The sequence below is a fragment of the Helicoverpa armigera genome, chromosome 8 (assembly GCF_030705265.1).
Source record: "Helicoverpa armigera isolate CAAS_96S chromosome 8, ASM3070526v1, whole genome shotgun sequence".
Taxonomy (NCBI): Eukaryota; Metazoa; Arthropoda; class Insecta; order Lepidoptera; family Noctuidae; genus Helicoverpa; species Helicoverpa armigera.
In genome coordinates, this window is record NC_087127.1 from 2,031,305 (window position 1) to 2,057,399 (window position 26,095).

The 26,095-nt window shown below is 35.0% G+C and overlaps 1 protein-coding gene across 1 annotated transcript; it reads left to right on the forward strand.

Annotated features, from left to right (window-relative positions):
- Positions 1-1,304: 1,304 nt before the first annotated feature.
- On the forward strand, positions 1,305-25,780 carry LOC110383724 (alkaline phosphatase, tissue-nonspecific isozyme). The gene is made up of 9 exons (XM_021344540.3): positions 1,305-1,555; positions 19,645-19,724; positions 20,733-20,906; positions 21,307-21,499; positions 22,066-22,229; positions 22,584-22,917; positions 23,340-23,545; positions 24,385-24,496; positions 25,466-25,780. The coding sequence occupies exons 1-9, from the start codon at positions 1,480-1,482 to the stop codon at positions 25,651-25,653; spliced, it is 1,527 nt and encodes a 508-aa protein (XP_021200215.1). The 5' UTR covers positions 1,305-1,479; the 3' UTR covers positions 25,654-25,780.
- The last annotated feature ends 315 nt before the right edge of the window (positions 25,781-26,095 follow it).

The following is a 26,095-nucleotide window of genomic DNA, read 5'->3' on the forward strand; positions in this document are numbered from 1 at the left end:
AGTAGTTCCTGAGATTAACGCGTTCAAACAAACAAACAAACAAACTCTTCAGCTTTATAATATTAGTATAGAAGTATAGATTACCTTGTGATCCATAATGTTTTTGTACTTACTCAGATTATAACTGCTATCTTTAGGGTCAATGTACTTATGTATTGTATTGACGTTTCTGTGCCCTTAGATTAAAAGTAATTAGTGTACTTATTTTTATAATGAAACAAATATAAAGGGTACAAATATCGATCATATACCTACGCATAATTAGACATGCATTTGCTTTATGCTTACTTCACTCAATTTAGGTTTTTTAGTTTTTTTTTCAAAAAATAAGACCTACTTCAATAATATAAATATGTACCTACATCCTTTAAATCTGATAAATACCATGCTAAAAACCAGAACAAGATAAAACATACATACATACAGGTCAAACTGGGAACCACTTTTATTCGAAGTCGGTTAAAAATATTCACTCATACGTTACAAATTTTGGCCCATTAATGAATCTATCACGGTCGCGTGAAGCAACACATGCTAACAGGTTGACCTGCGTATAAAGGTTAACTATTGTTTCGTACTATCCCAAATTTATTCAGTAAAACAAAACGTATGAATATTGCTAAAGGCAATAACATTTAAAAATTTAAATTGTAATGTGAAATTATAAAGCAAATACATGTGTAATTCGTATTGATTTTGTAATTTACCTGGGCTGTGAGAAAAAAATCACTTATTTACTATTATTTTATAGAAAGCAACTAATTTAAATATCCATAATAAAGTAAATAAGGCATAGGCAATATATTTTGAAATTAAGTAAAACCTGTATACATCTAACAGTATATTTTGTCGTCTTAAAGCGGGTTTATAATCGCTCTCAAACTTTTGGCTAGTTACTTAAATAATAATTTTGATCATGCAAATAGATCTAATCCAAAGTAAATTGGTCAATAAGCCTTCAACACGGAAGTTCGTGAATTGTCGTCATTTAACGTAATTTTCGGAGTCTCCTTATATATAAGGATTTTTCATACCTAAGAGAACACGTGACATTAATCATAATTCAATATTCACTATCTTTACAAATAACCTAAGTACCAAAACATTGCACAATGATCTTATTGACACAAATTACTAACACGTTTTAAATTACTCTGTGTAATTTAATTCTATTGTCGCAAAGGGTCTAATATTATGAGGAATGCATTTTCTACACGCACTGTCAAGGTTGAGTTCAAGGCAAAAAAATATAGCACAGTTGACCACTCCACGGCGCTCAATGTCTTGTCTGAATTGCACTTTTTAAATCATTACTAAAAGTAATTCCCAAACAGTTGTATCGAGACTTTAGCGCCGTGATCATTGTGCTCAGAAACATTCCATTTTTAAAATGTATTCCATTTTTGAATGTCTGAATTAATTTACGACCAGTGACAGTTTTTTTGTGTTTTTTTTTTATTTTAAATTTTGACGGACAAAATGGCGCAATTTTTGACAGTTTGTTTTTTGTATGTGGTGACGTTATTGTACGTTAGTACAAGGAGTATACATAAAAGTAAGTGTTTTAATTTTTATTTGCAAATATAATTACAGAAATGAATAACTATGTAACCAAGCTCTCAATCTACCAAACGGTTTATAAGTTGTGGGTAAAAGTAAATAATAATTATTACTCAGATACCTAAATAAAGTTAAACATTAGGCAACATTACGTTAATTGCCGATATCTTTATAGTTAACGATTTCTAGGTAATTGATTACTTATGATTTAGGAACCGCTTTCTATATTTGACAAGCTATAATTACTATTAGAGTACCCACACACAGCTTGCAAACTAAAGGCAGCTGACAGTTCACCCAATGGTCGGCATTTTGGACCTTGGTTCCAATATTTTTTTTGAGATGGTCTGATGCCGGCTGATCTTACCTAGTAATGTGCGTACTACATTCATCTTCATAATGATTTATACCAAACAAACTGTTGATCGACTAAAAGTTTGCGGTGTGTTTTTAAGTTGTTTTGGGGCCCGTCTTTTATTAATTTTGGCGTTCAAAAAGTGCTGTTTAGCACCTAAGTTTGAATACATTAGTTTGAGTTCGAGTATATCGTACCTAATTTATCTCTTTAGAAAATACATAGTGATATTGTTTGATATAACGTTTTAAATTTTTATACTCATAGTAAAATTGCAATCAATGCGTAAATAACCTATAAAAGCAAACGGAACTGTGTTTGTGAAGAGAATGTATTTATATTTAAAGTACGTACCTCCTTACTGATTTTTGTTTTTCTAAGCATTTACCTACATGTACTAATATTATAAAGTTGAAGAGTTTATTTGAACACAATAATCTCAGAAACTACAACCGATTTGATAAATTCTTTCACTGTTATATAGCCGATTTATCGTGGAAGGTTATAGGGTACTATCCGAGTACGCGTAGTAGATTTCACCGAACGCGGGTAAAACGCAGGCAGGGTAATTAAAAAAAAACAGTATTTAAGTATTTACTTGACGAGTTTATCTCAGGAACTATTGGACTGAATGAAATAAAAAAAACTTTCAGTGTTAGGTAGTTTTTTGACGAAGCCTATAGGCTACTTTTTATCTGGATGCGTAAAGTAGTTCTTACGCTGATGAAAGCGCTGGCGGAAGCTAGAATATTTAAGGATAATTTGATTTGTTTGTTCAATTGTCACAAAATTCATACGGGGCCCTCATAATCTAAATCAACACAATAAAGTAGAAAAATTTTTTGTTGTATTCTGAAGACACCGAAACTACTTTTTCTCAAGGATTTGAAGAATTCATGCACTGTTGGCAAGTTACACCCGAGTAACATTGGCTATATTTTGTCCACATACGGTAAGAAATTCCCCCAGGAGGCGGGTAAAATTACGGGAAAATGGCTACTTACTAGTATTAGAGTAAATCACTGTAACTAAAAGAACGCGTTAGTGGTACATGAGTATTTCAGTGGTCCCCAAACTAGGCTATGCGTGAATCTTGGGGACCGAGTTGTGGTAGCATAAATTACTATAACGCTTTTGTTATTTTGTCTTGTCATGCTTGTTACTGTACTACTGATATACATTTGGTATAGGTAGGCACAGTCCACCGACAAGACGTGTAGACGTTAGTTTTCTTAACTGTTTACTTTGAAACTACAACGAGAACATTAATAGTAAACAGTTGTGTTAAGAAAAACTGACGGTTACGTTGTCGGTGAACTTGGACTTTTTTATACTTTATTGTAGTTACTATATTATGTAAGCTTTTTTAATGGAAACCATCGAATCATCGAAATCTCTCTGCGGGTTCAGAGGAAGTGTCAGACTATTACTAACTAAAGCCTATCATGTTCCATCTTAAGCCCTTCATGTACCAGGGCCGCGGTAACTCTTTCGAACGATCTCGAACCCTTAACAGGACATTACATAAGCCTTAAGTTAACAAACAAGAAAATGTGACTGCAACAAAATTTATTAAAAATAAAAACAATTGTTAAATTGTTATGAGAAAAACAAAAGAATGTACTCTGTAACACCGTGTTACATTTAATGGAGTTCCCATCATTCTTCTGGCCGATCCTCAAAATAAAACATAATGTTTTTTAATTGTTATTTTGTCATATTATTTGTACAATTGGTTACCGGTTTCGTGATAAGTAAATACAATTAAGTTTGATTGTTATATCTTGTTCCTACTTACAAGTATTGACGCAATCTTTCTCAAAGACAATTGAAAGGTTTATTTGGTCATTAATCGTACGGGAAGGACATGTTTGTATAAGAATATGACATCTTCTTCTTTTCGATTCAAGTCGTACTTATGTAGATACAAAGTCTTGCCTTTGTCACTAAGCAAAGGAGGCTAGATAAACCACTGCTCTAGTACTTAGCTACAACTAGTTAAACTGAAAGCTGACACCAACATATTTGGGAAAAGATCAAGCAGTTGTTATTTTGCAAATTCATGCTTAAAAGATACTAAAGCTCATTAATTAGTAGACAAAATGTCAAGCAACTCGTGTCATACAATTGTACATACATACGTAAGTAGCTTAACGCGAGACGGACGGCACTAAAGATGCATGAAAGGCTATTAACAAAAGGAATGATTAATTATAGCGACAGAGTTCTAGGGGGTCTCATATAATGCCGACCATAGACGGTCCTTCCTGTCTGTATGACAGTTATGATAGTCATTACAATCACAGACCATACACGGTCAATTGTAATTGATGGAATTGGCATCATCATGATAATTGGATCATAGTAAGGATCGTGTATGGCCAGCATAATGAATATATTTGACGTTTAGCAATTCCAGCTTTGTAGTAGATAATCAGATGGACAGCGAATTCTTAGTAATAGGGTCATGTTTTTCCCTTAGGGTGTGGAACTCGAAAAATACACAGTCAAACACGATTAGTTATTCTTCTCTGAATGACGGTAGAGAACGTACATACAGGTAGGACAGTCCCTTTCCCTAATTAGTCAATTTCAATGCCATCCACGTCATTTTCGCGTCAAGGAAGGACAAATATTGAAATGTACGTACAAAGGTACTTCGGGAACCGCAAATAAATACGTCATTCTGTATACAATTACTAGTTGTCAAGGCTACTTGGTAATCGTTAAAGAATAAACGTCATTTGACACAGAGTTACAAACTGCAAATCTAAAAGTTGCGTTTTGAATGCGACCTGCCGACTGCAACTGCCAACTGCACTTGCAGCGACTGCATGAAAACGGTCGATATCTGGGGGCGACTGCACATAAAATACATACAAACCAGTAGTGTAGCTGAAGCCTATTTAAGTTCAATGACCTCAATAGGGTATCGACTTGACACACTGATCAATGATTGCATCAGATTGCATCGCCTTATGCAACCTATATGGGTATTTACATAGACACATGACGTGCAGAGAAACCATCAAATGACCCCTCTGTGGGTGTAGCTTGAGGGAGTCTCAGACTCTTACTGACTAAAACATACCATGTTCCTTCTGGAGCCCTCCATGAACCAGGGCCGCGGTAAGTCTTTCGAACAATCCCGCAGCTCCGGCTCAAGGGTTTTCTGACCTCAACTTTAGATTGGAACTAGCGCTTTTACCCCGGGTGAACTACTTCACGCACCCAGATAAAAAGTAGCCTACAGCCTTCTGCAAAAAATAGGCTATCTTGCACTAGATTATTCAACCTGTACTCAAAATCTAATGACCTTAAAAGGGTATCGACTTAGCACACTCACCAATGACTGTATCAGCTTACATCGCTATATGCAATCGGGTAATTACATTTAGGTAGGCACGATATGTGGGCTTGAAGGGTTTTCCAACCTCAATTTTATATTGAAACTTACCACTTTCGGGTATTCGATCAGCTATGACTGTATTTATGACGCAAATCCTGATAAAATGTACCTATGCAATACTTGATAGTCCGTTTGATATATTTTTTTTTTGTGAAATTGAACTTATACTAGTTGATTTTAGGTGTATACCGGGACAAAATATAGACTTTGTTACTCAGGGATAGTATAGCTTACCAACAGTAAATGCATTTTTCAAATCGGTTCAGTAGTTTCGGAGCCTTTAGGGTGCAAACAAATTATCAAAAAAGTTTCCTCTTTTTTATACTAGTATAGATTTTGAGCCTATGTTTTTTCGGGTACACAGGTGAATTAAATTGCTGAGCTTTAGATACCTATCTATTTAGCCATGCATATGTTCCCAAGCGGATTACACAGCGCTTAATCTCACAATATACCTACATAAGCCGGGTATAGTTAGACATACAAGCCTACATAGTTACGAATTTATAATATTAGTCAAATTCTTCTTAAAGCTCAACGGTAACCTAGTTATACTAGACTAATCGTTTTTCCGCATTTTCATCCGCGTTTTGAGGGAAGTACTGCCTGCACCGGGATAAAATATAACCTACTATGTTACTCGGGGAGAGTGTAGCTTTTCAGCAGTGAAAGAATTTTTCAAATCGATTTAGTAGCTACGTAGCCTTTAGGGTTCAAACAAAAATAAATAATAGTTTAAAAAAAACTAAAAAACACGCTTTTTATAGAAAACCGAACTAAAAAATAGAAAATAAATTTAAATTAAGAAAATAGTGTTCAAAATTTCAATGAATATAAATTAATAATAGTGTGAATACAAAAAAAATATTTAAAAAAAGCGTGGGGTGCTTTTTAAGGTATTATCGTATTATCGAAATGAAAATCACTCTACTCATATCTGTCAATAAAATATTTATAACTATTGACACTATGCACCCCACGCTTTTTTTTAAATATATTTTTTGTATTCACACTATTATTAATTTATATTCATTGAAATTTTGAACACTATTTTCTTAATTTAAATTTATTTTCTATTTTTTAGTTCGGTTTTCTATAAAAAGCGTGTTTTTTAGTTTTTTTTAAACTATTATTTATTTTCTACTTTTTAGTTTTTTTTGTTTAAAGCTTTTCAGTGATACGAATAGTTGTCACTATCCATACAAGTGGGAAGTTCTCATCAATACAAAGAATATAAATAAACCAAACCAAACGAGGTATTTTACATATTCAGTTTTCGAGTTCTCTCGACTTTCTCTGGTCTCCATCATTAGGTCAGCTCCCAACCTTCACTGTTGCATAGGTCTTGTCAATACAAATAATTCAAGCCCAAACACGAGGTAGTTTACATATTCAGTTGTCGAGTTCCCTCGACTTTCTCTGGTCTCCATCATCAGGTCAGCTCCAAACTTTCACTGTTGCATAGGTCTTGTCAATACAAACAATTTAAGCCCAAACACGAGGTAGTTTACATATTCAGTTGTCGAGTTCCCTCGACTTTCTCTGGTCTCCATCATCAGGTCAGCTCCAAACCTTCACAGTTGAATAGTGCTTTTAGACGTACACCTGAGTGTCAAGTTTTTACCCTATGTATGCCTACAACTTTCGAAGGTTGCCCTCGATTTCTCAGGGTTTCCATCATCAGATCCTGACCTGATGACTATGGAACCAACTGGCAGCTATTCCGAGTCGAACAAAAAAAGAATCACGTAAATCGGTCTATAAACCTCGGAGTAATCGATGTGTATGTAACCTCCTCCTTTTTGGGAAGTCGGTTAAAAATGGAATAATTTTATCAAATTAGTGTATTGTCATCGGTCCTCAATAAATCTACAAAGTTTGAACGAAATCTGGCCGTTTAAAGTGGGTCAAAATCGCGCCCAAAGAAGTCGGTTACAAACCTACAAACATACAAACATACAGGTGAAGCTAATAAAAAGCGTGTAAAAAGTTTCCTCTTTAGTATATTAGTACCTATAGATGTTCGTCGGTGGCAACATAAATATAGAAGAAACTTAAAGATAACCATTTCTACAGCTATGTATGTACCTAAAGACTTATTTATTTTACGCTTTAGTGAATATTTATTGGCACAACACAAGACAAATGACAAAAAAAGTAAATAATAAAAAGAAATGTGTCTGCTAAATAGGTACAGTTGGTAATTTATTGTGCCAAGAACTTCTAAGGTAAACTTCATTTTATTTCACTTGGCACGCGACTATCATTTTGCACGAAACCTAGCCAGTAGTGAGTAATTATTAAATAAATTAAGTAGATCAATAAATAAATCATTTATATCTTGTTAAGACTTCTTATCATATTTTTTCCTAAGTTACTCAAAAACAAAATGATCTAGTAAAGACAATCACTGAAAATCTAGATTACTTTTTTCGCGACCAAAAACAAGCATAAACTTTTTATTAGACCTGTTTTCATTCCCTAGACTCATAGAGCAAGGTTGGTTTATTCTTTATTCAAATGATATCGGTTGCTAAACGGCCATTTATTGTGGTTACGTGATCTTATTGACCGAAAGTCGGTTGACTGGCTGTTTTACCTTGACCGCGTTATAGTGTCATTGACTTCTATGACGTTGCAGTTGCATAAAGGTGCATGTTTTACGTGTGAAAAGTGCAGATCTAGTGTATCTTTATTTAGTGCTAATTAGTATTACATTTACGATTATTTCATTTAGGCCTTTACAAGAACTTATGAACGTCAAAAATAATAAATAAGTTTGATTCTAGTTGTCCATTCCAAAAGTAGCTTCCTACGGAGAAGAACGGGCAAGAAACTCTATGGTTACCTACTCTTTTTAAAACATAATTGGTAGGTATATATTGATAGGTACATACGATAATAACGTAAAAAAAGAAGTGCTTACAATATTTTAAACAAACGAGTTACTGCGGCTTTGGTACAAAAAAGGAGGAAGGAACATGGTGGGTTTTGTAAGTAAGAGTCTGACACTCCGTCACCGCTGCTAACCCAAAGCGGAAGAGGTCATTTGATAATTTCCCATAAAAAAGGTGTGCATAAAGGAAAATGCCTATTGCCTTACTCATTCAAATTATTATCCTCTTAAACCGCACGGTATTACTAACTTGCGTACGATAATCAACATTAATTACAAAATCAGATTTAAAACAAGTTAGTGACGTATACGGTTTCACTCGTGCGCAAATATAAAATCTTATGACGTCATTAAGTGATATTTAAATTGTCAAGTGGCCGTTATAAGTGATCGTTTTGCAAAACTTTAATATTTACCTTAAGGAAGTAGTGGTAATTTCTTAAGGTAGGTAAATGAGTCATTACGCTTAATATGGTTAACGGTAAACCCGTACTTAGGAGGTACAATAAGTAAATACATTACACACTTTTGGAAAAAAATCATGGTCCTATACCTATATCCTATCTATACCTATCCCAAAACTCTGGTTATTGCATAGGGACCTAGATATTTATAATATTATTATAAAGGGATTGCTTGTTTGAATGAACTAAACTAAACTCAGGAACTAAAAGCTCGATTTGAAAACAAGGCATTATACGCTTTACCGAGAAAAAGAAAGGCTACTTCTTATTGGGTGCACAAAGTTTCCGAAGGACGCGGTAAGATGCTAAGATACATACTTAAACGTAATCTATAATTTTATATTTTATTCAACCAGTTTAGCAATCACGTTTATTTGAAATGGATTTTAGCATTAATTATATTATTATTGTAAATGTATGTCTCTTCCAGACCTCGGGACTATAGAGTCCCGGATTTTTGGGAGGCGAACGTGGGGCCGAAGCCAACACGCTGAAGCCCTTTTCAGACAACTTTAATGAAATGGTGACACAAAACCGACGATTATCCCTGTATACACTATAGAAATGTACCCAAGGACAATCCCCGGTTCTGTGCTAAACTATTGCTAATTATGGATGAAAACTCCTTGGGCTATTGTGATGGGATGCTAATGGACTAGGAATGGGGAAACTACGGGAACTATGGCACCTGCCGATGACAATGTATTTAATACATGTTAAAGTGGCAGGTGGGAGACTCGCCAACTCACTTACTGGGCCCCCGGGAATCAGTCACTGAAAAGCAACAAGATGGCAACAGGGACATGAGCGGCTGAGAAGGGTGAGGATACCTCGGCGGACTTTAAACGCAGATCACGCGCTCCCTGTGGGTCCAGCATCACCGGCCCACTCGCCACTTACCACGAGGCACCTACCCTCCGAGCAGGACTAACCTTGCTCTAGCGACTCCACTCTGACCGGCCGATGAAGGCAAGCCAAGAGGCGGGAGATAGTTTATTACGTCGACTATACTTGAGGCTTACTAATAATTATAATAGTTTTTTAATGAAACTAAGGTCGGTGCTACCGCGACCGCGACCAATGATTTTTTTCTTAAAGACCATTTTGGTGCGTTGCTATACCATTAAACGTAAACCATTGGTACTTCTATGATAGCTATTACCTATGGTGTACACAGATGCATAGCCGGTACGATGTCTCACCCATAGCTTAGCGGTGAGACAGACAGTAAGAATGTGACCAGTTTGTTACAAAACAAAATATTATAGCCGATATGGGCATAAATATGACTCTCTTCTCAAATATGTAGACGACTTTTTACCGGCGTTATAACTTAAGGTTTTATGAGTCATGGTTATAACTTATACTCGTCTCGTTAGCAAATCTGTGATTTATCCTACTGATATTATAAAACTGAAATATTTATTTTGTTCAATCGTGATAATCTTGGGAAAATACTTGACGGAATTGACAAAGTGTAAGACAGCCTATTTATCGAGGAAGGTTGTAGGCACATTCCTTTTTGTAATGACGTGTTTTATTTATTTTAATAAAGTAGCTATTATACACTTAAATAAATGGAAACAATATTATAGTTAATTTTGTTGGCATGCCAACACAAACAAGTTAATTACACCAAGTAGGTGCATAGCCAAATGATTTATCGTTGACGTATTAATTCGTTTTAAAACCACACGAAAAGAGAAGGTATCACCAGTCACCACATTGTACTTAAGTGTCTTTAACTATCCTTGTACATATTAAGTTGTGTAATTTAATTAATGACGTTTTATATTTAAAGTGACAAAAGTGGTTTGGTTTATGGAATACTTGTAATTTATTACCTGTTATTCCATTTTCACTCCACAATCCATCGAGCTATTCTAATTATCTTTGTTCTATTTTAACACTGTTACACCTATTGCTTATCAACACGCAAACCCAGCGTGAGAGTTCTTTTATAGTTTGTTTTCGCGACAAATCAGCGCATACTAAAGTCTGTATAATGGTGGGTCAAAAAAACTTCAAGTTCATACAGATATTTGTACAAACTTAACTTATACAGTATCGTGTGGACCAATAGGTATATTCAAATCAATACACTAACATCCGAAATTAAAGTGAAACTTTTAACACCAAAACAGTATTCTAAAGGAGATTCATAAATAAATTGGCATTTGCATAATTTATTTACCACCTCCGGTTTTCCACGCAAATATAGAGGTAATTTGCATATTTTGCATAACCTGTTTCTTGTATACTTGACTTGTTATTGCGGACAAGATAATGACGTTTTGTGACGTTTCGTGACGTCACGGTTTAGATGCATGCGTGAGAAAAACCTCTTTCTTACGTATTCAAGTCTCGTGTAAGGAGGTTAAACGTGTTTCAAACCTGTTTGGTATTTAAGCGAAGGTTGTTTTGGTAATCGGACATTTATCTCTGGTTGTTAGCGGTTTTTAAGTTTATTGACTGATTATTAATGAAGTGTGTAATATGTTACACTGAGTACTATTGTATTAAAAAGCGAAAGTGTTTTGTTTTTGTTGCTTTTAACAGGTTTTTATTAGGTCGAGCTGTATGTAGCTATGTAATGGAATTTAAAGGATAGAAGGGTCATGAAAATTAGTAGCTGTATATAGGTAGTTCTGATGACAATGCAACAATATGGTACTTTCCAATTGATCTTATGTTAGAGCTAGAAGATATGATCTGGAAATTCATGATGAGGAACATCTTTCAGCTTTCAGACTTTCAGACTTAAGCTGAATATAGAGGCAGCACCAACCTAAGATTAGCATAAAGGAGTTCTTTGTACCCATATTCCGAACAAAACAGTACAGTCAAAACATATTTGTAGACACAATTTCAAATTCATAAGACGTTTCCGAAGGCTGTTTGAATGACATAACATGACTTTGTATTCTTCTCACGAAAATCGTAACAAGAATTCAAAACAAGGACTATGGTTCTATCTAAATCCGTATGCCTATTGATTTATTTAAGTTATAAATAACATAATGTTGTATAAGTTTTATGCTGCTTGCATACCTAATGTAAAATTCTGATTCTATTTTTAACCGATATCAAAAACAAAGAATTAAATCGACGGTATCTGTCAACTGTTACTAAAGATCCCTTTCTGACCTATGATATCATATTGCTTAAATCTATGTATATAAAAATAAATCCCTGTATCCCTTAACCCCGCACTCATTACTTAATTAAGTCACTCCTTAGTGACAGATTCTTATAGAAATTCTGCACTAAGAAACGGCTTAAGTAACCACTAAATGTCTCTGAGTGTGTCCATTAGTCACACCATCACGCATGAACTTGACATTTTTGGGTTTGTGTTTGAGCAGGCTTCTCAGGATCTTGTCTGCGTGATCATATGCTAGATTTGTGCAATTATCAAAGGACATTATTTTGATGGCAATGCACATGTCTAACAAGTCAATGACGTTCACGTGTCATTCATACAACCGTCGAGTAAGAAACGTCACAGATATACCACTATACGTAGTGTTTATGTCGTGTTGTTATGCAAATCACGTGCTTGCGCAGGCACATGCTTAGGAGCCATTATAATATATGTTAAGGACATAAATCTATTTTATGTTTAGTTTTATGAATAATATACTGTGTTTTTTTTGTATTGTAAAACGATTGGACTTGATTTTATTTATTCTAGTATTTTTTATTGAATTTAGTTTCATTTGGTTTGCAATTTTTAACTAATTGCTGACCACACTTTTTTCAGTGGTTGTAAAGGTCTAAATGACTTTGACTTGTAATGTAAAACTTCTGCTGCCAATACGTATTCATGAATATATGCAGTGCAGTAGTGCACATGAATTACACGTAGGTAATTTTCTCAGAAGGGACCAGGTTTTTACTAAACGTCAACCTGGATGAATTGTTCTCCTTGCGCGTAATGTAATGAATCAACATTAGGTACTAACTATAGCATAATAGATAATGTACGCTTAATGTGTAAATGCATATCAATAAATTAATCGCCCGTCACGTTTTTTACAGTTAAAATGACTTGGAATCTTAAGAAACAATACTAGGAAATTCATTCTTAAAATCTGCAGCATGTCATATTAATCTTTCACATTAGAGGACTATTTATTTTCTATCCACTGTCATTGAACATATTTGGCAGTCGTTACGGGTAGTCAGAAGCCAGTAAGTCTGACACCAGTCTAACCAAGGGGTATCGGGTTGCCCGGGTAACTGGGTTGAGGAGGTCAGATAGGCAGTCGCTTCTTGTAAAGCACTGGTACTCAGCTGAATCCGGTTAGACTGGAAGCCGACCCCAACATGATTGGGAAAAGGCTCGGGGGATGATGATATTTTCTATCCACTCAACCTGGGTAACAAAAAATGTTCTTGAGAGCTAAACTGTATTTAATACGTAATCTTTTGACGATGTGTATTCATTGAACCATATATATTCATTAAAATATACTGTTATGTACTTTAAATTTTAAGTTCCATAGTTCAAGTGCAGCAAGGTCGTGCTTTTAAAAAAAATATGGAAAAATATTTGTGAGTAATAAATCTACTTTAAATCCTGTTTATAAAATCTTGTGGAAACCGTCATCAGTCTTTGGATGACGGAATAACTATGAAGTCTTGACTTTTAGTCGACTTGATACTGACGTTCTTTTGAAAACACGTTTATAAATTTTGCTTAAAAATATTTAAATGCCAATAGTGGCAAAAAGTAATGAAAAATTATGCCGGAGATTAGTTTTATTTATTTTAGTTTTTGTTTGTATTTTAGTGTTGCAATCCAATATTTTAGAATTTAGTATGTTAAATTGCAGATTTTAGAATGCACATCTAAGAATAGATCACCTATCAATTTAGCATGAATCATAATCCAAACAATATAATTGCAGTCGAAACACTTAGTCAAATATACTATAATTACCTATATTATTAAATATCAACGTTTGTTTTTCCCATGCATTTTTTGTGAGCTATTAAAAAACTTGTCCAATGATGAATCAGATTTATTTGAAGGCAAGTAATGTCACGTACGCACGTGCCCTAAACATGAAAAATCCTTGTTAAAATTACATGTAAGGATACCTTTAATTCTAATATGAGGATAGGAATAAATGCTTGTAAAACTTGCCGAATGCAAAGATGTAATTAATTTAAAATTACATAGGTATATGACGATGGACCTTGTTTAAAGATACAGTACAGGTAAAGTACATCATAATAACCAATTGACGATACTTAGGTGCATTATTTTTAAATCCAAATAATGTGTTCTAATATTTAAAACAAAAACAAATGATATTCAAATATTTCCATATTAGAATGTCACACGTCGGAAGATGCAAGTCGGCAATTAGCTGATGATAGATGAACCGTGAAAGATTGGCTTGTAGTAGGTATGGTTTTTACCACTCCGGGTTTTTTGGCATACGCCTGTATTAATTGGCAAGCTATTAAATTGTGTCACATAAATGATTAATATAGTAGGTAAAAGCGCACCGCAGACGAAGAAGGGGTGGAAGACGGCGAATACAACGCCCGTCTCCATCCGCCCTGGGGGGTGATCAGCGGGCGACAGGCGCGGGGGTGCCACCGCCTGCATTACAAGGATCGCCCCTTGTGCTCCGGCCATCATAGGGACCCGTCCTCACTGGGAGGAGGCATGAGGGGCCTGTCGTGAGGCGGGCAATCGCCGGAGGGGGACTGGACGCCATAGATTCCCAGACCCCCTCCACTCAGGCGAGGTCGGAGTGCCGCTGGGCCTTTTTAGTGGGTATACCGGGAACGTCTTTACCGGGGAGTCCCACATACCCTCTCGTCCCCGACGGGAAGGGGATGCGTAATAGCATTTTAGCCCAGCGACAACAAAAAGGTAAAAGATATAATATAAAAGAAAAAGAAGATTCTGGGGTTCGTCCATTTATTAAGTCCGATTATTAACTCTGATGGGAACTATTTTTTGACTTGTTGCGAACTGAAGAAGATATTTTTTTTATTATGATATTATTATAGAATGAGCATACTTTTAACTTCATTTTAAGTGTGGTCGGTTTTTACCATTTGAAGTATTTTGCACACGATATTAATTGGTTATTATACTCCCGTTTAAGGTATTTTGCACACGACTTTGTTAATTGGTTATTATACTCGTGCCACTAAAATGATTCATACATATTAAAGTAAGTCAATTGCTCACCTGATTTTAAGTTGAGTAGGTAATGGTTGGTAATATCAAGGTCAAAGGGTTCTTCTAATTGGAACTAGCTGGAATAACTTTAGTTACTAATCTATACCAATGCTAGCTTCAGCCAAAAGCGATAAAAGCTTCCCGTAGCAACGTCCTTCTACCGTGTCTAAACTGGGGACCTTTCTCCCCTTATTTTCAGCTTAAATGGTTCAGCCATTGACAACCAACATGACTTTCTTTTATAGATATAGATGTAAAAAGTTCTAGGTCTTGTTTGTTTGCTTAAACCGTCTAATCTGAGGGACTACTATTCCGATATCCCACATTTTTGCAGTGTTATGTACATAGAAGTTTTATCCAGATGCGGGACGTAGTGCCCTCGGGACGCGAGTATACCTAATCTAGTAAGTTACAGTTTCTTATTTGCAATGAACATCATTCAATTTCATAAACAAAACTTGACAATCGTATGTAATAAAAAGGTAATAAATTAGATGATTAAGTACCTAGGTTTATAGCGTGAATGAATAGACAGCTATAAGATACATTTAATCACAGATTGGGTTTCCATTTATGGGTGGGTTTTTACCATTTAGGTTTCTTTGGCACAAGAAAAAAATAATTAATTGGTTATACACGTGCCACATAAGTGATTCATTTAGTGTCGTGTGAAGATGTCAATTACTCATTTGATTTTTAGTAATTGGTGATGTCAATGTCAAAGTTTGAACTAACACGATTGTTTTTGGTCCATTACATAAAAACTTTGAGCTGTTATGATGAGATATTTTTTTCAGTGTGGAAGGAAAAGGTAACAAAAGCGTGTAATTTGTGCTATTTTTGTGCCTTTCTGACGTATGCTAAGTTACGGGTGAAGTATAGAATGCTACGGTTTTATGAGCTGCCTATGTTGCGATTAAAAATGCGTATGCAAAACTCTTCTTCTTTTTCCTGCACTGTTCCCAATTTTATTTGGGGTCTTTGCAATATGTCAACCTATGTCATTCTCCCCTGTCACTCGTCATACTGACACTCACTCCCTTCCTATTCATGTAATCTTTCAGGCAATCCATCCATCTTTTCTTAGGTCTTCCTCTTCCTCTCCATCCATCTTCATTCATACTTAGCACACACTTTGTTGCATGCTTATTATCACTCCTCATTACATGCCCATACCATGGCAATATTCTACTTCTCATATTTTCTGTAACTGGCGCTATATACTTTCAGACTTCCTCTAATGTAATCATACCTCACTTTATCCATTCTTGTAACCTCACACATCCATCACCACATACTTATCATCATTTAAGTGAATGGTAAAAGCGTTTTTTTTTAGTTTAAAAAAGAACTATTTTCTATAATAAAAATTAGATACTAAGGTAGATAGATTATTTTTATTTTTTTTTATTTATTCCTTTAATTCAGGCAACTAGGGCCCCATAGAAAATACAATACACAAATAACAATTAACATTAAAATAATTATAAACTAATACATACAAAAATAAAAACAATCATCATTTTCTATTTGTTAACACGAATAGGCGATGTCGTGTTGCACTGCGTGGTGTCGCGTAGTCTCCCGCGGAATCGCCGGAAAACGACACCTTTCGGCCAAAACTGTTCTTGGAACATGTCGAGGTGCTGAGTCGGCACTATATACTATGAACGTGTATATGATCAATTAAAACAGGAATATAAAATAATGTTTTGTGGGATCCAACGCCACAAATATTAAAATAGATCTAAAAGTGGGATCCAACGAGCATGATTTAGGTTTTCCACTGCTAAGCACTGTTTTACTTAAGTATTTGTAATATGAAAATCAAATCAATGTAAGTATATGTAACTGTAAAATCTTGAACTACGGTATAACTACTATTCTAAGATTGTAGGTACTGGAAAATCTTAAGATTTACCGTAGTTTGAACTTTTACAGTAACATATACACGTTGTCATCCTTAAATACTTGAAGATTTTACTACATAATTTATTTGTCAAAAAGCCAAACGTTTCCATTGGCATTTCCGTTTTTCTAAAATTTGGCAGCGCACGATAAAACACGGTATCTTTACTATGTTTATTAATATCATAAAGAAGAAAACTGTGTTTTTTTTTTTGTTTGTAAAAACTCAAAAACTGCTTAACCTATCCCAAAAATTCTTTCACCATTAGAAAGTTACATTATCTGCAAGTAACATAGATAGATATTTTATCCCGGTGTGGGCAGTAGGTCCCACGGGACGCGGGTGAAATCGCGGGAAAACGGCTAGTCATGAATAAAATTATTTTTTATTTATTATTATATAGATTCGCGTCGCGGTTTTTATGTTGATGGGTGGCCAGTGTAAATAGTCAGTATTTACATATGTAAACATATACACACTTTCTTCAGCGTCATCATTGTCTGAACAGCTGTATTTTTTGTTTTGGCAAAGTGCCTTACAACTATACTTACTTTGATGTTTTGGTACAAAAAAGTGTGGTGTTACTGATTCTGAATCACACTTTTTTTGCGCATTGCTTAAAACATATGCTTTACTAGGTACTAAGCGTGTTGAGGAAGTGTTGAGGAACCAAAAAACTATTGAGGTGGTGAGGTCAGGCAGGCGTTCTAACAAAGGTGTGATTGTTATAAATCCATAGAGTAGGTACGAAATTATATACTTTCCTTGTAGCAAAAGATTAAAAAAAAATCTACGTAGGTTGCAAATGAGATTGATGATAAAACAGGTTGAAAATGAGCTCTTTCTGAAAACAGCTCTTAAAAACGCTATCATCATTTTCTATATGATCCTATCTAAATATAATAGTGTAACAAATGCCCCACAAGTAAGATGATCATATGAATAACAAGATATAAAGAAACAAATAATAAACAATTTCTAGAAATCTAAAGAGATTTTGAGGTGTGGTTGGGAAATCCCGTAACATCATTGCAACTGGCGCATGCGCCGCGCCGTCGTGGTACAAATGACATCTGACTCACTTCTTTGAAAGTAATGGATATAAACTGTCATAATTATTAATAGTTTAACGTAGCCCAAGAATCCATAAATTTTCTTTAAGTGCCTATCTACCAGATAATTTGCGTGGCTAAAACATTTAAACAGAGATGAAACGTCTTGAAAATTTGTGTTATATAAAAATGTCACGGTGTGATTTATAACTCTTCTTCTTCTTTCGTGTCTATGACATGTCCTATAGTTAGACTACACTTTGTCAGCCCAATATGCCGCCACAGAGAGAGCACGGCCGGATGCGCTCTTTAGGTCCTCCCGGGAGCAAGTTTCAGGGCACAGTGAGATGCGATGAGGTATAACTCCAATTTCTGGAAAATACTGTGCATAATGCTGTGCATGATAAGAATTAGGTAATCGGGGAACTCCCATAGCTGAACGGATATAAAGTAAATCATTTCCTTGAACGCACTTTAGACTGCAATTCCCAAATATTCATCATTTAATTTCTCAGAACTTTGCTGCTGCCAATTTTGCTCCAGTTTTATTTTGCACGCAATAATGGAAATCACGTTATTTCTAGCTGTGAATAATGTTGGATTTATCTATACTAATATACTTAAAAAAGATTAAACATTTTTTTCTCTTTGTATGTTTGTACCCCAAAGGCTCCGAAGCTACTGAACCGATTAGATTTTTTTTTCATCGGGATTACTCGGGCAGAGTGAAGCTTTCCAACAGTGAAATATTTTTTCAGATCGGTTTAGTGGATTTCATAGCTTTTTGGGTACAAACAAACAAAGGAAGAAATCTTTCCACTTTTTTAGGTACTCGAATATACGTATAAGTATACATGAATCAACCTCTATACACAGCTACAAATAACGGTATTTCCAATATTGCACGTAAAATAAAATTGCAGCTAAATAACCAGACAAAGGTTCTAAGAAATCAAATGATGAATATATTTGGCATTTACAGTTAAGAGTGCATTCAAGTCGATGATTTAACTTAATTGCCGTCCGGCTATAGAATTCCCCCGATTATCTAATTGTTACTAATATGAGACTTCAAATATCATCTATGTTTTTAATAAATCACATAATAAAACCACTTTTTTGTGACTGCATATTATTAGAAACACGTTTCGTTTAGAGATAAAAGGAATTAAAAATACGATAGTTAAATCATTCGTGTGGAAAACCCATCTATTGACTTCATTGTTACACGTTTTTTTCATTTAAATAAGATAAACCCTGAAATAAATTAAAATTAAAAGATTTTCTTTTAACTTCAAGTTTAAAAAATGCCTACACTGAACATGGCCCTACACTCTGTTAGCCGGTTTTTTTAATAATTCTTGCAAATGCTTATTACTAACTTAATAAAATAAGTCTTTGCTGCATCATAGTGTTTCAATCAATCTTTAACCGTACTAGTTAACTTAAACGGGTTAATATTATTCATGGAACCCGTTTATTGAGTAACGCTGACCCAATAATCTATTGAATGGTTTTTTAGATCATGGGCAGAGTTCGATTCTCGCACACTTATTTTTTAGATTAGGTATGGCTAGTTTCCGATGATCATTTGTTTTTTTTAATATGAATTATTTAATACATAGCGTTCATTGTTATGTACGGCTTTTACTATCTAAAGAAAATTTATTAAGAAATGATAAGAATAGAAGGAATTTACGTTTAAAATAATAATACATATGTACATACTTACTAAGTATTGTGTCATTTTCTGTTTTGAAATTAATTACCTTTATATATATTTTTTTACAGGTAATTCAGAAACGCCGACATTCGACGAAAAGAATAGGGATCATTGGAATTTGCAAGCGCAATGGATATTACGAACAAAGGTAGATACAAAAACGTATTATAGTCATTAATAGTAGGTAATTATTTTACTTGATAAGAAATTCTTAATATATAGTTTATCTTAGTCATAAGGTGACTTAGATAAACTATATATTAAGAATTTCTTAATTTTCTTAAAAGAAATTCTTAATGTATAGTTTATCCTCCTTATTACTTTGCCCTTATAACTTTGTAAGTCACAAGTAGCTAATAATCATGTGTGTATCAAAAACCATCGAAAACAAAAAAAAAACATTTTCGCATTAACAAAAAAGTTTGAAAAAGCAAATGTTGAAGAGGTGAAGAGTGCAGCTAAGGTGACTTAGATAAACTATATTTTAAGAATTTCTTTTAAGAAAATTACCTCTTCTCAAAGTTATAAGGACCGTCGCCTTGCGAAGCTTTTGCGTCTAAAGGAAGATATCTACTTTCTTTAAATTATTAAGAAAACAAAATCAAGCACAATATAGGTAAATCAGATAACTTTTCTTAAATCTTTTCATAAAGTATTATACCCAAAAAGTAACTCCCGAATACCTGAGGACCAACACAATTTAAGTTTTCAAATTATAGCAGGAATACTTGACCCAGTTGCAGAATATTCTTATAATCCTTAAATTCGAGTAAAAGTTTAAGGAATGGTATCCTTAAAAAAAGATGAAGGATGGTATTAAAAAAGTCCCTATGATCTTTTTATCTACACTTATATAATGAGGAGGATTACTTTGTTTCCCGAAAGGCCCCACTACTGAACCGATTTGAAAAAGCGTGGTAACAAATTTCAGACGGCATGTTAACATCCACTCGCTTCTGCTTCATGTCTTCTAACAGACAATCGTTACAGCCTTTTTATCGTCCCACTGCTGGGCACGGGCCTCCTCTTACACGGAGAAGGATTGGAAGGATTGAGGAATCAATCCATCTTTTTTCGATCTACGTCTGCCTCCCCATCGTTCCATATTCATACTCATATTGCTCATAATACTTATTTAAGTTTATTAACATTACAGTTAGCCAGTCCTCTAAACACGAAGGTTGCAAAGAACGTGATCCTATTTCTTGGAGATGGCATGAGTATCACCACACTGGCAGCCACCAGGGTGTACCTCGGCCAGAAGTATGGACATCTTGGTGAAGAGCTGAAGCTGAGCTTTGAAGCTTTTCCTTACACAGGATTAGCAAAGGTACCTTGGATTTAAGATCCCATTTTATTCAATTATTTTTTCATGTTTATTTTACAGACAAAGTTCATTATTTGCCTACTAAGTTCGCAATAGAGATTTTGAATTTAATAATCTCATGAAATAACGTTATATAATATGAAACTGCCTAGTGCCTTCAAATATTTTTTATTATGTTGTAACTAAACAATGACATAGTTCATGATTTCATAGATATATTATGTCATTGTGATTTAGGTATAATATTACCTCGCCCGTTTTGCCACCTACCATAGCTAAACTATCAGCACAGGTTTAGCATCACACTATTATTCCATATCAATTCTGATTACTTATAATTGTAGGTATCTTGTGTTTCTCCTGTGTTGAAATGACCAATTACATTAATTACATTAAATTTCAGACGTACTGCGTAGACCACAACGTAGCTGACTCCGCATGCAGTGGCACTGCTTACCTGACTGGAGTGAAGGCCAACAGCGGGACTGTGGGCCTGAGCGCGGCCGTCAAACGTGGGGACTGTAAGGGCCAAAGAGATGGCATACATTCCGTCACGGGCCTCATGGACTGGGCCCAGAAAGCGGGGAAGGGCACTGGTGAGTAATGCTTGGATTAAGGGATAAATGCATATTATTTGTTCCGATTACTCTATAACATCACTTATATAACGCATGGAATGCTAACAAAGAATTGAGTATAACAGTTGTTTTACGATTAGAGATTGGACATAGTATAAATTAAGCTTATGTCAAAATAAAATATCTAATCGCTAATATACAAATGGATAGATAGGTTTTAACAATGGTATATTGTCACCAAACGTGTAAGCATATTGTGAGCTAATCGCTCTCTCGACGTAGATCTATGATTTTAAAGATATTTTACTATTTATTTTATAGCTATATTATTCTATGGCTAAGCTGTAAATGTGGAGCCAGTCTATCAAACATTCCAGTTATATTTATTCTGGCAATAGACCCATATTGCAAACAAGGTCTGTAATTCATGAAGGAAAATAATATTTTTATGAATCTTTCCACAAATATTTTTATATTTCTAATGAAAAAAATTCATTGGCACTATCTGACGTCTACCTCCTGGATTTCCAGGACCATGATACTTGGTTATATGGATAAAGATATCTAATTTGGAATGACTCCAGGTTTCGTGACCACCACAAGAGTGACGCACGCGACCCCAGCGGCGTCGTATGCTCACTCAGCAGACAGACGGTGGGAAGCCGATAGTGACCTGCCGAAGAAAGGGCTGCGCTGTGAGGATATAGCCACGCAGCTGGTCAAGGGACAGGTTGGCAGCAAAATTGATGTAAGTTTATTTTTGAAGACGTTTCACTAAATTGAACTGGAATCTGAAATTGATGCTATATGTAAGCCGGGGCTGTGGGATTGTTCGAAAGAGTTACCGCGGCCCTGGTACATGAAGGGCTTAAAAAGGAACATGGAGGGTTTTCGTGAGTCAGACAGTGACTCTCCCTGACGGGCACCTTGCACCCTCAGCGTGAAAGGTAATTTGATGATTTCCCACCAAAAAAGTCACATTAAGGTTTACAAAAAAAAGTAACCTCCGAACTTTTTCACACCATATTAAATGTAAAATCTAACAGTGCGTTGTTCTGACTAATGAAAACAGATGTTTCTAATGTAAAATTTAACTTTACAGGTCATATTAGGAGGTGGTCGCCGAAACTTCTTCTCCAAAAACCAAAAAGACATTGAAGGATACAACGGCTACAGAAGCGACGGAGTAGACTTGATCAGAGAATGGAAACTTAAGAAAGAGGCTCTTGGAGTCTCCCCAAAATACGTGTATCACAAAGCTGGTCTTCTAAGCCTCGATGAGAATCATTATAACTCAGTCTTAGGCCTGTTTTCTCCGGACCATATGCCTTATCATTTGGAAGCGGGAGATGATGATCCTACTCTGAGTGAGATGACGCAGAAAGCGATACAGATTTTGAAGAAGAAAAAGAATGGTTTCTTCTTGTTTGTTGAAGGTAAAATGTTGTTTTGGGACTCATAATTTTGTTTTATTTTGATAAATGTCAGGAACTACAAGGTTATGTAGGTACTCGAAAATAGTCTAGTCTACAACTCGGAATTTCTTCTATAAAGAAATGTTAACATCTTGCCCCATCATAGTGAACCACGTTTCTACTAATCTTGCAAACTGCGCATCAATTTCGAAGGGATTTTCAAATATATATTTTTTTCCAGATTCGCATAAATTACCATCATCTGCCTAGCCTTTTTCCAACTGTGTTAGGGTCCGCTTGCAGTCTAACCAGATGCAGCTGAATATCAGTGTTTAATACGGAGCGACTGCCTATCTGATCTCCTCAACTCAGTTACCCTTTTGTTATCTTCCAACTAAAAATATCTACTTAACTTGTTATTCAAATCAAATTGTTTATTTCAGGAGGAAGAATAGACACAGCTCACCATGAAACGAAGACTCGTAAAGCGCTCGATGAGACGGCTGAATTCGCTAAAGCGGTTGAAGCTGCTTTAAGATTAGTGGACTTGCAAGAGACCTTAGTAGTTGTGACCTCAGACCATAGCCATACCATGACGTACAATGGTTATAGTAAACGAGGAACTGATATATTGGGACTTGCTAATAAGGTATTTATATTTTTTATATGGAAAGTATTTCTGAAATGTTTTTTAGGAGGATTGAATATTTGTTTGACTGGTTTCTTTCTGTGTCAATGGTTAGTTATACGAATACATATAATGTTTACTAGATGATGGATTAATGTAGGTAATTAACATTTTTAATGTGGTCAGGGTAATTAATTTAATTATATTAATTTTAATTCATTGCGTATAATTAAAGACACAGATTTGATTAAATTAACTAAAATTATCTCTCTAGGAGTACACATAATTGTATTCAAGTTACAATGTGTTTTGTGTACCTTTAATAGACAAAAGCCAACCCTTATCAAAACATTATTTTGTATAGGTATGTAAGTTTCTATTATTACGAAACCAAAACAATGACGTGTATTCAAAATTATCCGAACCCTCACAGAACGCGGATAGTTTGATCCATGTAATAATTTTCCTCTGCATCAATTTATATACGAAATAATAATAATATTGTAGATAAACTTATGCTACCTTATTATAACACGTGGTTTTAAAGAAGTACCAGCTTTTATATCAGGAAAGTTAGTGTACTAAACCTATTACTAAAAGGGATAGGTACTTCTTAAAACCACGGTTTATAACAAGGTGGTTAGTTAATAGCTGAAAGGAAATATAACTGCTGATTAATTAAGCAAAAAAAAAAATTGCGGTAGCCATTTAATTGGTTGCTTAAATATCTGTCGTAGGTACTTATTGTACGTACGTGTATATTATACTGGTGTTAAAAATATTTAGGAATCACCAAAGTTTCTTAGGTATATTCAAATAGTTACTTCAGTTTCAATAAACTTAATTTGCTTGCCTTACAGATGAATGGTTCAGATAATATGCCGTACACCATCCTGAGCTACGCCAACGGTCCAGGGTACAAACCTGATGATCAGCACCAGAAGAGACATAACTTAGCTTTCGATAACTTAAGTAAGTATAATCCTTATTTCCTTACTAATATTGTAAGTCTGAAAGTAGCTGTGTCTATGTCTGCAAGAACATATGCGACTTTTTAAAAGTTAAGTAGTTTTCTCGGGACGCGAGTGGAATCGCGAGAAAAGCAATACAAAAAAAAACATAGTGGTCCAATTAAAGTTCCGTAAAAATTAATTAAAAAGACTCAAATCATTTATTCCACTGTACCAATAAAACAAATGGCTTACTAAGAAGTGTACCTCTGTAAACTCAAAATAATTTGCCAATACTGTACAAAACTAACGTCTGTATTTCATCAGACAAAAACTTAGAAACACTTTTACCGACCTCAGAGAGAGATGTAACAAAAGAATGTATTTTAATATACCCAGTGACCTATTTTTTTTACCATGTGCCCCAGCATTTAAAATATTCTAAAGAAACTGACTTGAAAATACTGAGCTTTCAAGTGCAACAATAGAAAATATATTTTTTATTTAATATCTCACTGAGATGCCACAATTCTTTTGCATCTTTCTCGTACACTGTTATATAGTTGTCATTATAAGTCACTAAGTGTTTCACGCGGTTTCGTTCACTCGCGTCCTCAGATAACTTTTTCGTACCAGGATATTATACAATCCCCATCAGTAGATAGTACTTTTGAACAGGTTCAATTCTTTTCACTTTAGTGCATGACATAGCTGAACCTTATACACTAATACAGATTTTTTTTTCTACCAAGACATCACACTAAGTCACTTATCACACTAATAATTATAGAGGCGAAAGATTCTGAATGTGTCTGTGTGTGTATGTTTATTACTTGTACACGCATGAACTGCTTAACGGATTTTAATGAAACTCAGATCAGAATAATGAGAATTCTGTTTAACCGGGAGGTAGTTCCTTCAGGCAGCTAACGAAACCGCTCGCGAAAAGCTAGAATCCAGTTAAAAATATTAATGTATGATTTAATTTCAGGCCACATAAACTACACGTACCCAGCATTAGTGCCTATCGCTCGGGAGACTCACGGAGGTGAAGACGTGGCGGTCTTCGCCAGAGGTCCTTGGGCACATTTGTTCACTGGCAACTATGAACAGAACTTCTTACCTCATGCTATAGCATATGCTGCTTGCATGGGACCAGGACTTACCAGTTGTAAATAGCAGCCAGTTCAATAATGTACAAAAAATCATCATCATCCTGCCCTTATCCCAATTTTTTATTTGCAGCATGTTTTCTTCTTCCATACTCTTCTGTCTGCCGTCATCTAATAAGCATACAACATTCTTTCTTACCTCGATATGGTATCTTTCACACTATCTATCTATTGTTTCCTTGATCGTCTCCTTCTACTATATCCATCCACATTCATGCTCATCACCTTCCTCACAACGTGACTTTCATTCCCCCTCATCACATGTGGACATGATGTGATGAGGATACCATGACAGTCGGTTTACAGGCAGGTTTTCTGTTACCGGTACCACTTTCAAATATCCTCTTATATACCTACTCATTCCTCACTCTATCCATTCGCGTAACACCAAACATTCTCTTCACATTCTCATGCAATTTTCGAATCAATTTTTGAATCAATTTTCGTTC

Bases quoted from the DNA above. Each gene is read 5' to 3' on its own strand.
- LOC110383724 (XM_021344540.3), top strand. From the start codon at position 1,480: ATGGCGCAATTTTTGACAGTTTGTTTTTTGTATGTGGTGACGTTATTG. The intron at 22,230-22,583 runs GTAAGTTTATTT...TTAACTTTACAG, and splicing joins AGGTTGGCAGCAAAATTGAT to GTCATATTAGGAGGTGGTCG. The intron at 22,918-23,339 runs GTAAAATGTTGT...TGTTTATTTCAG, and splicing joins TTTCTTCTTGTTTGTTGAAG to GAGGAAGAATAGACACAGCT.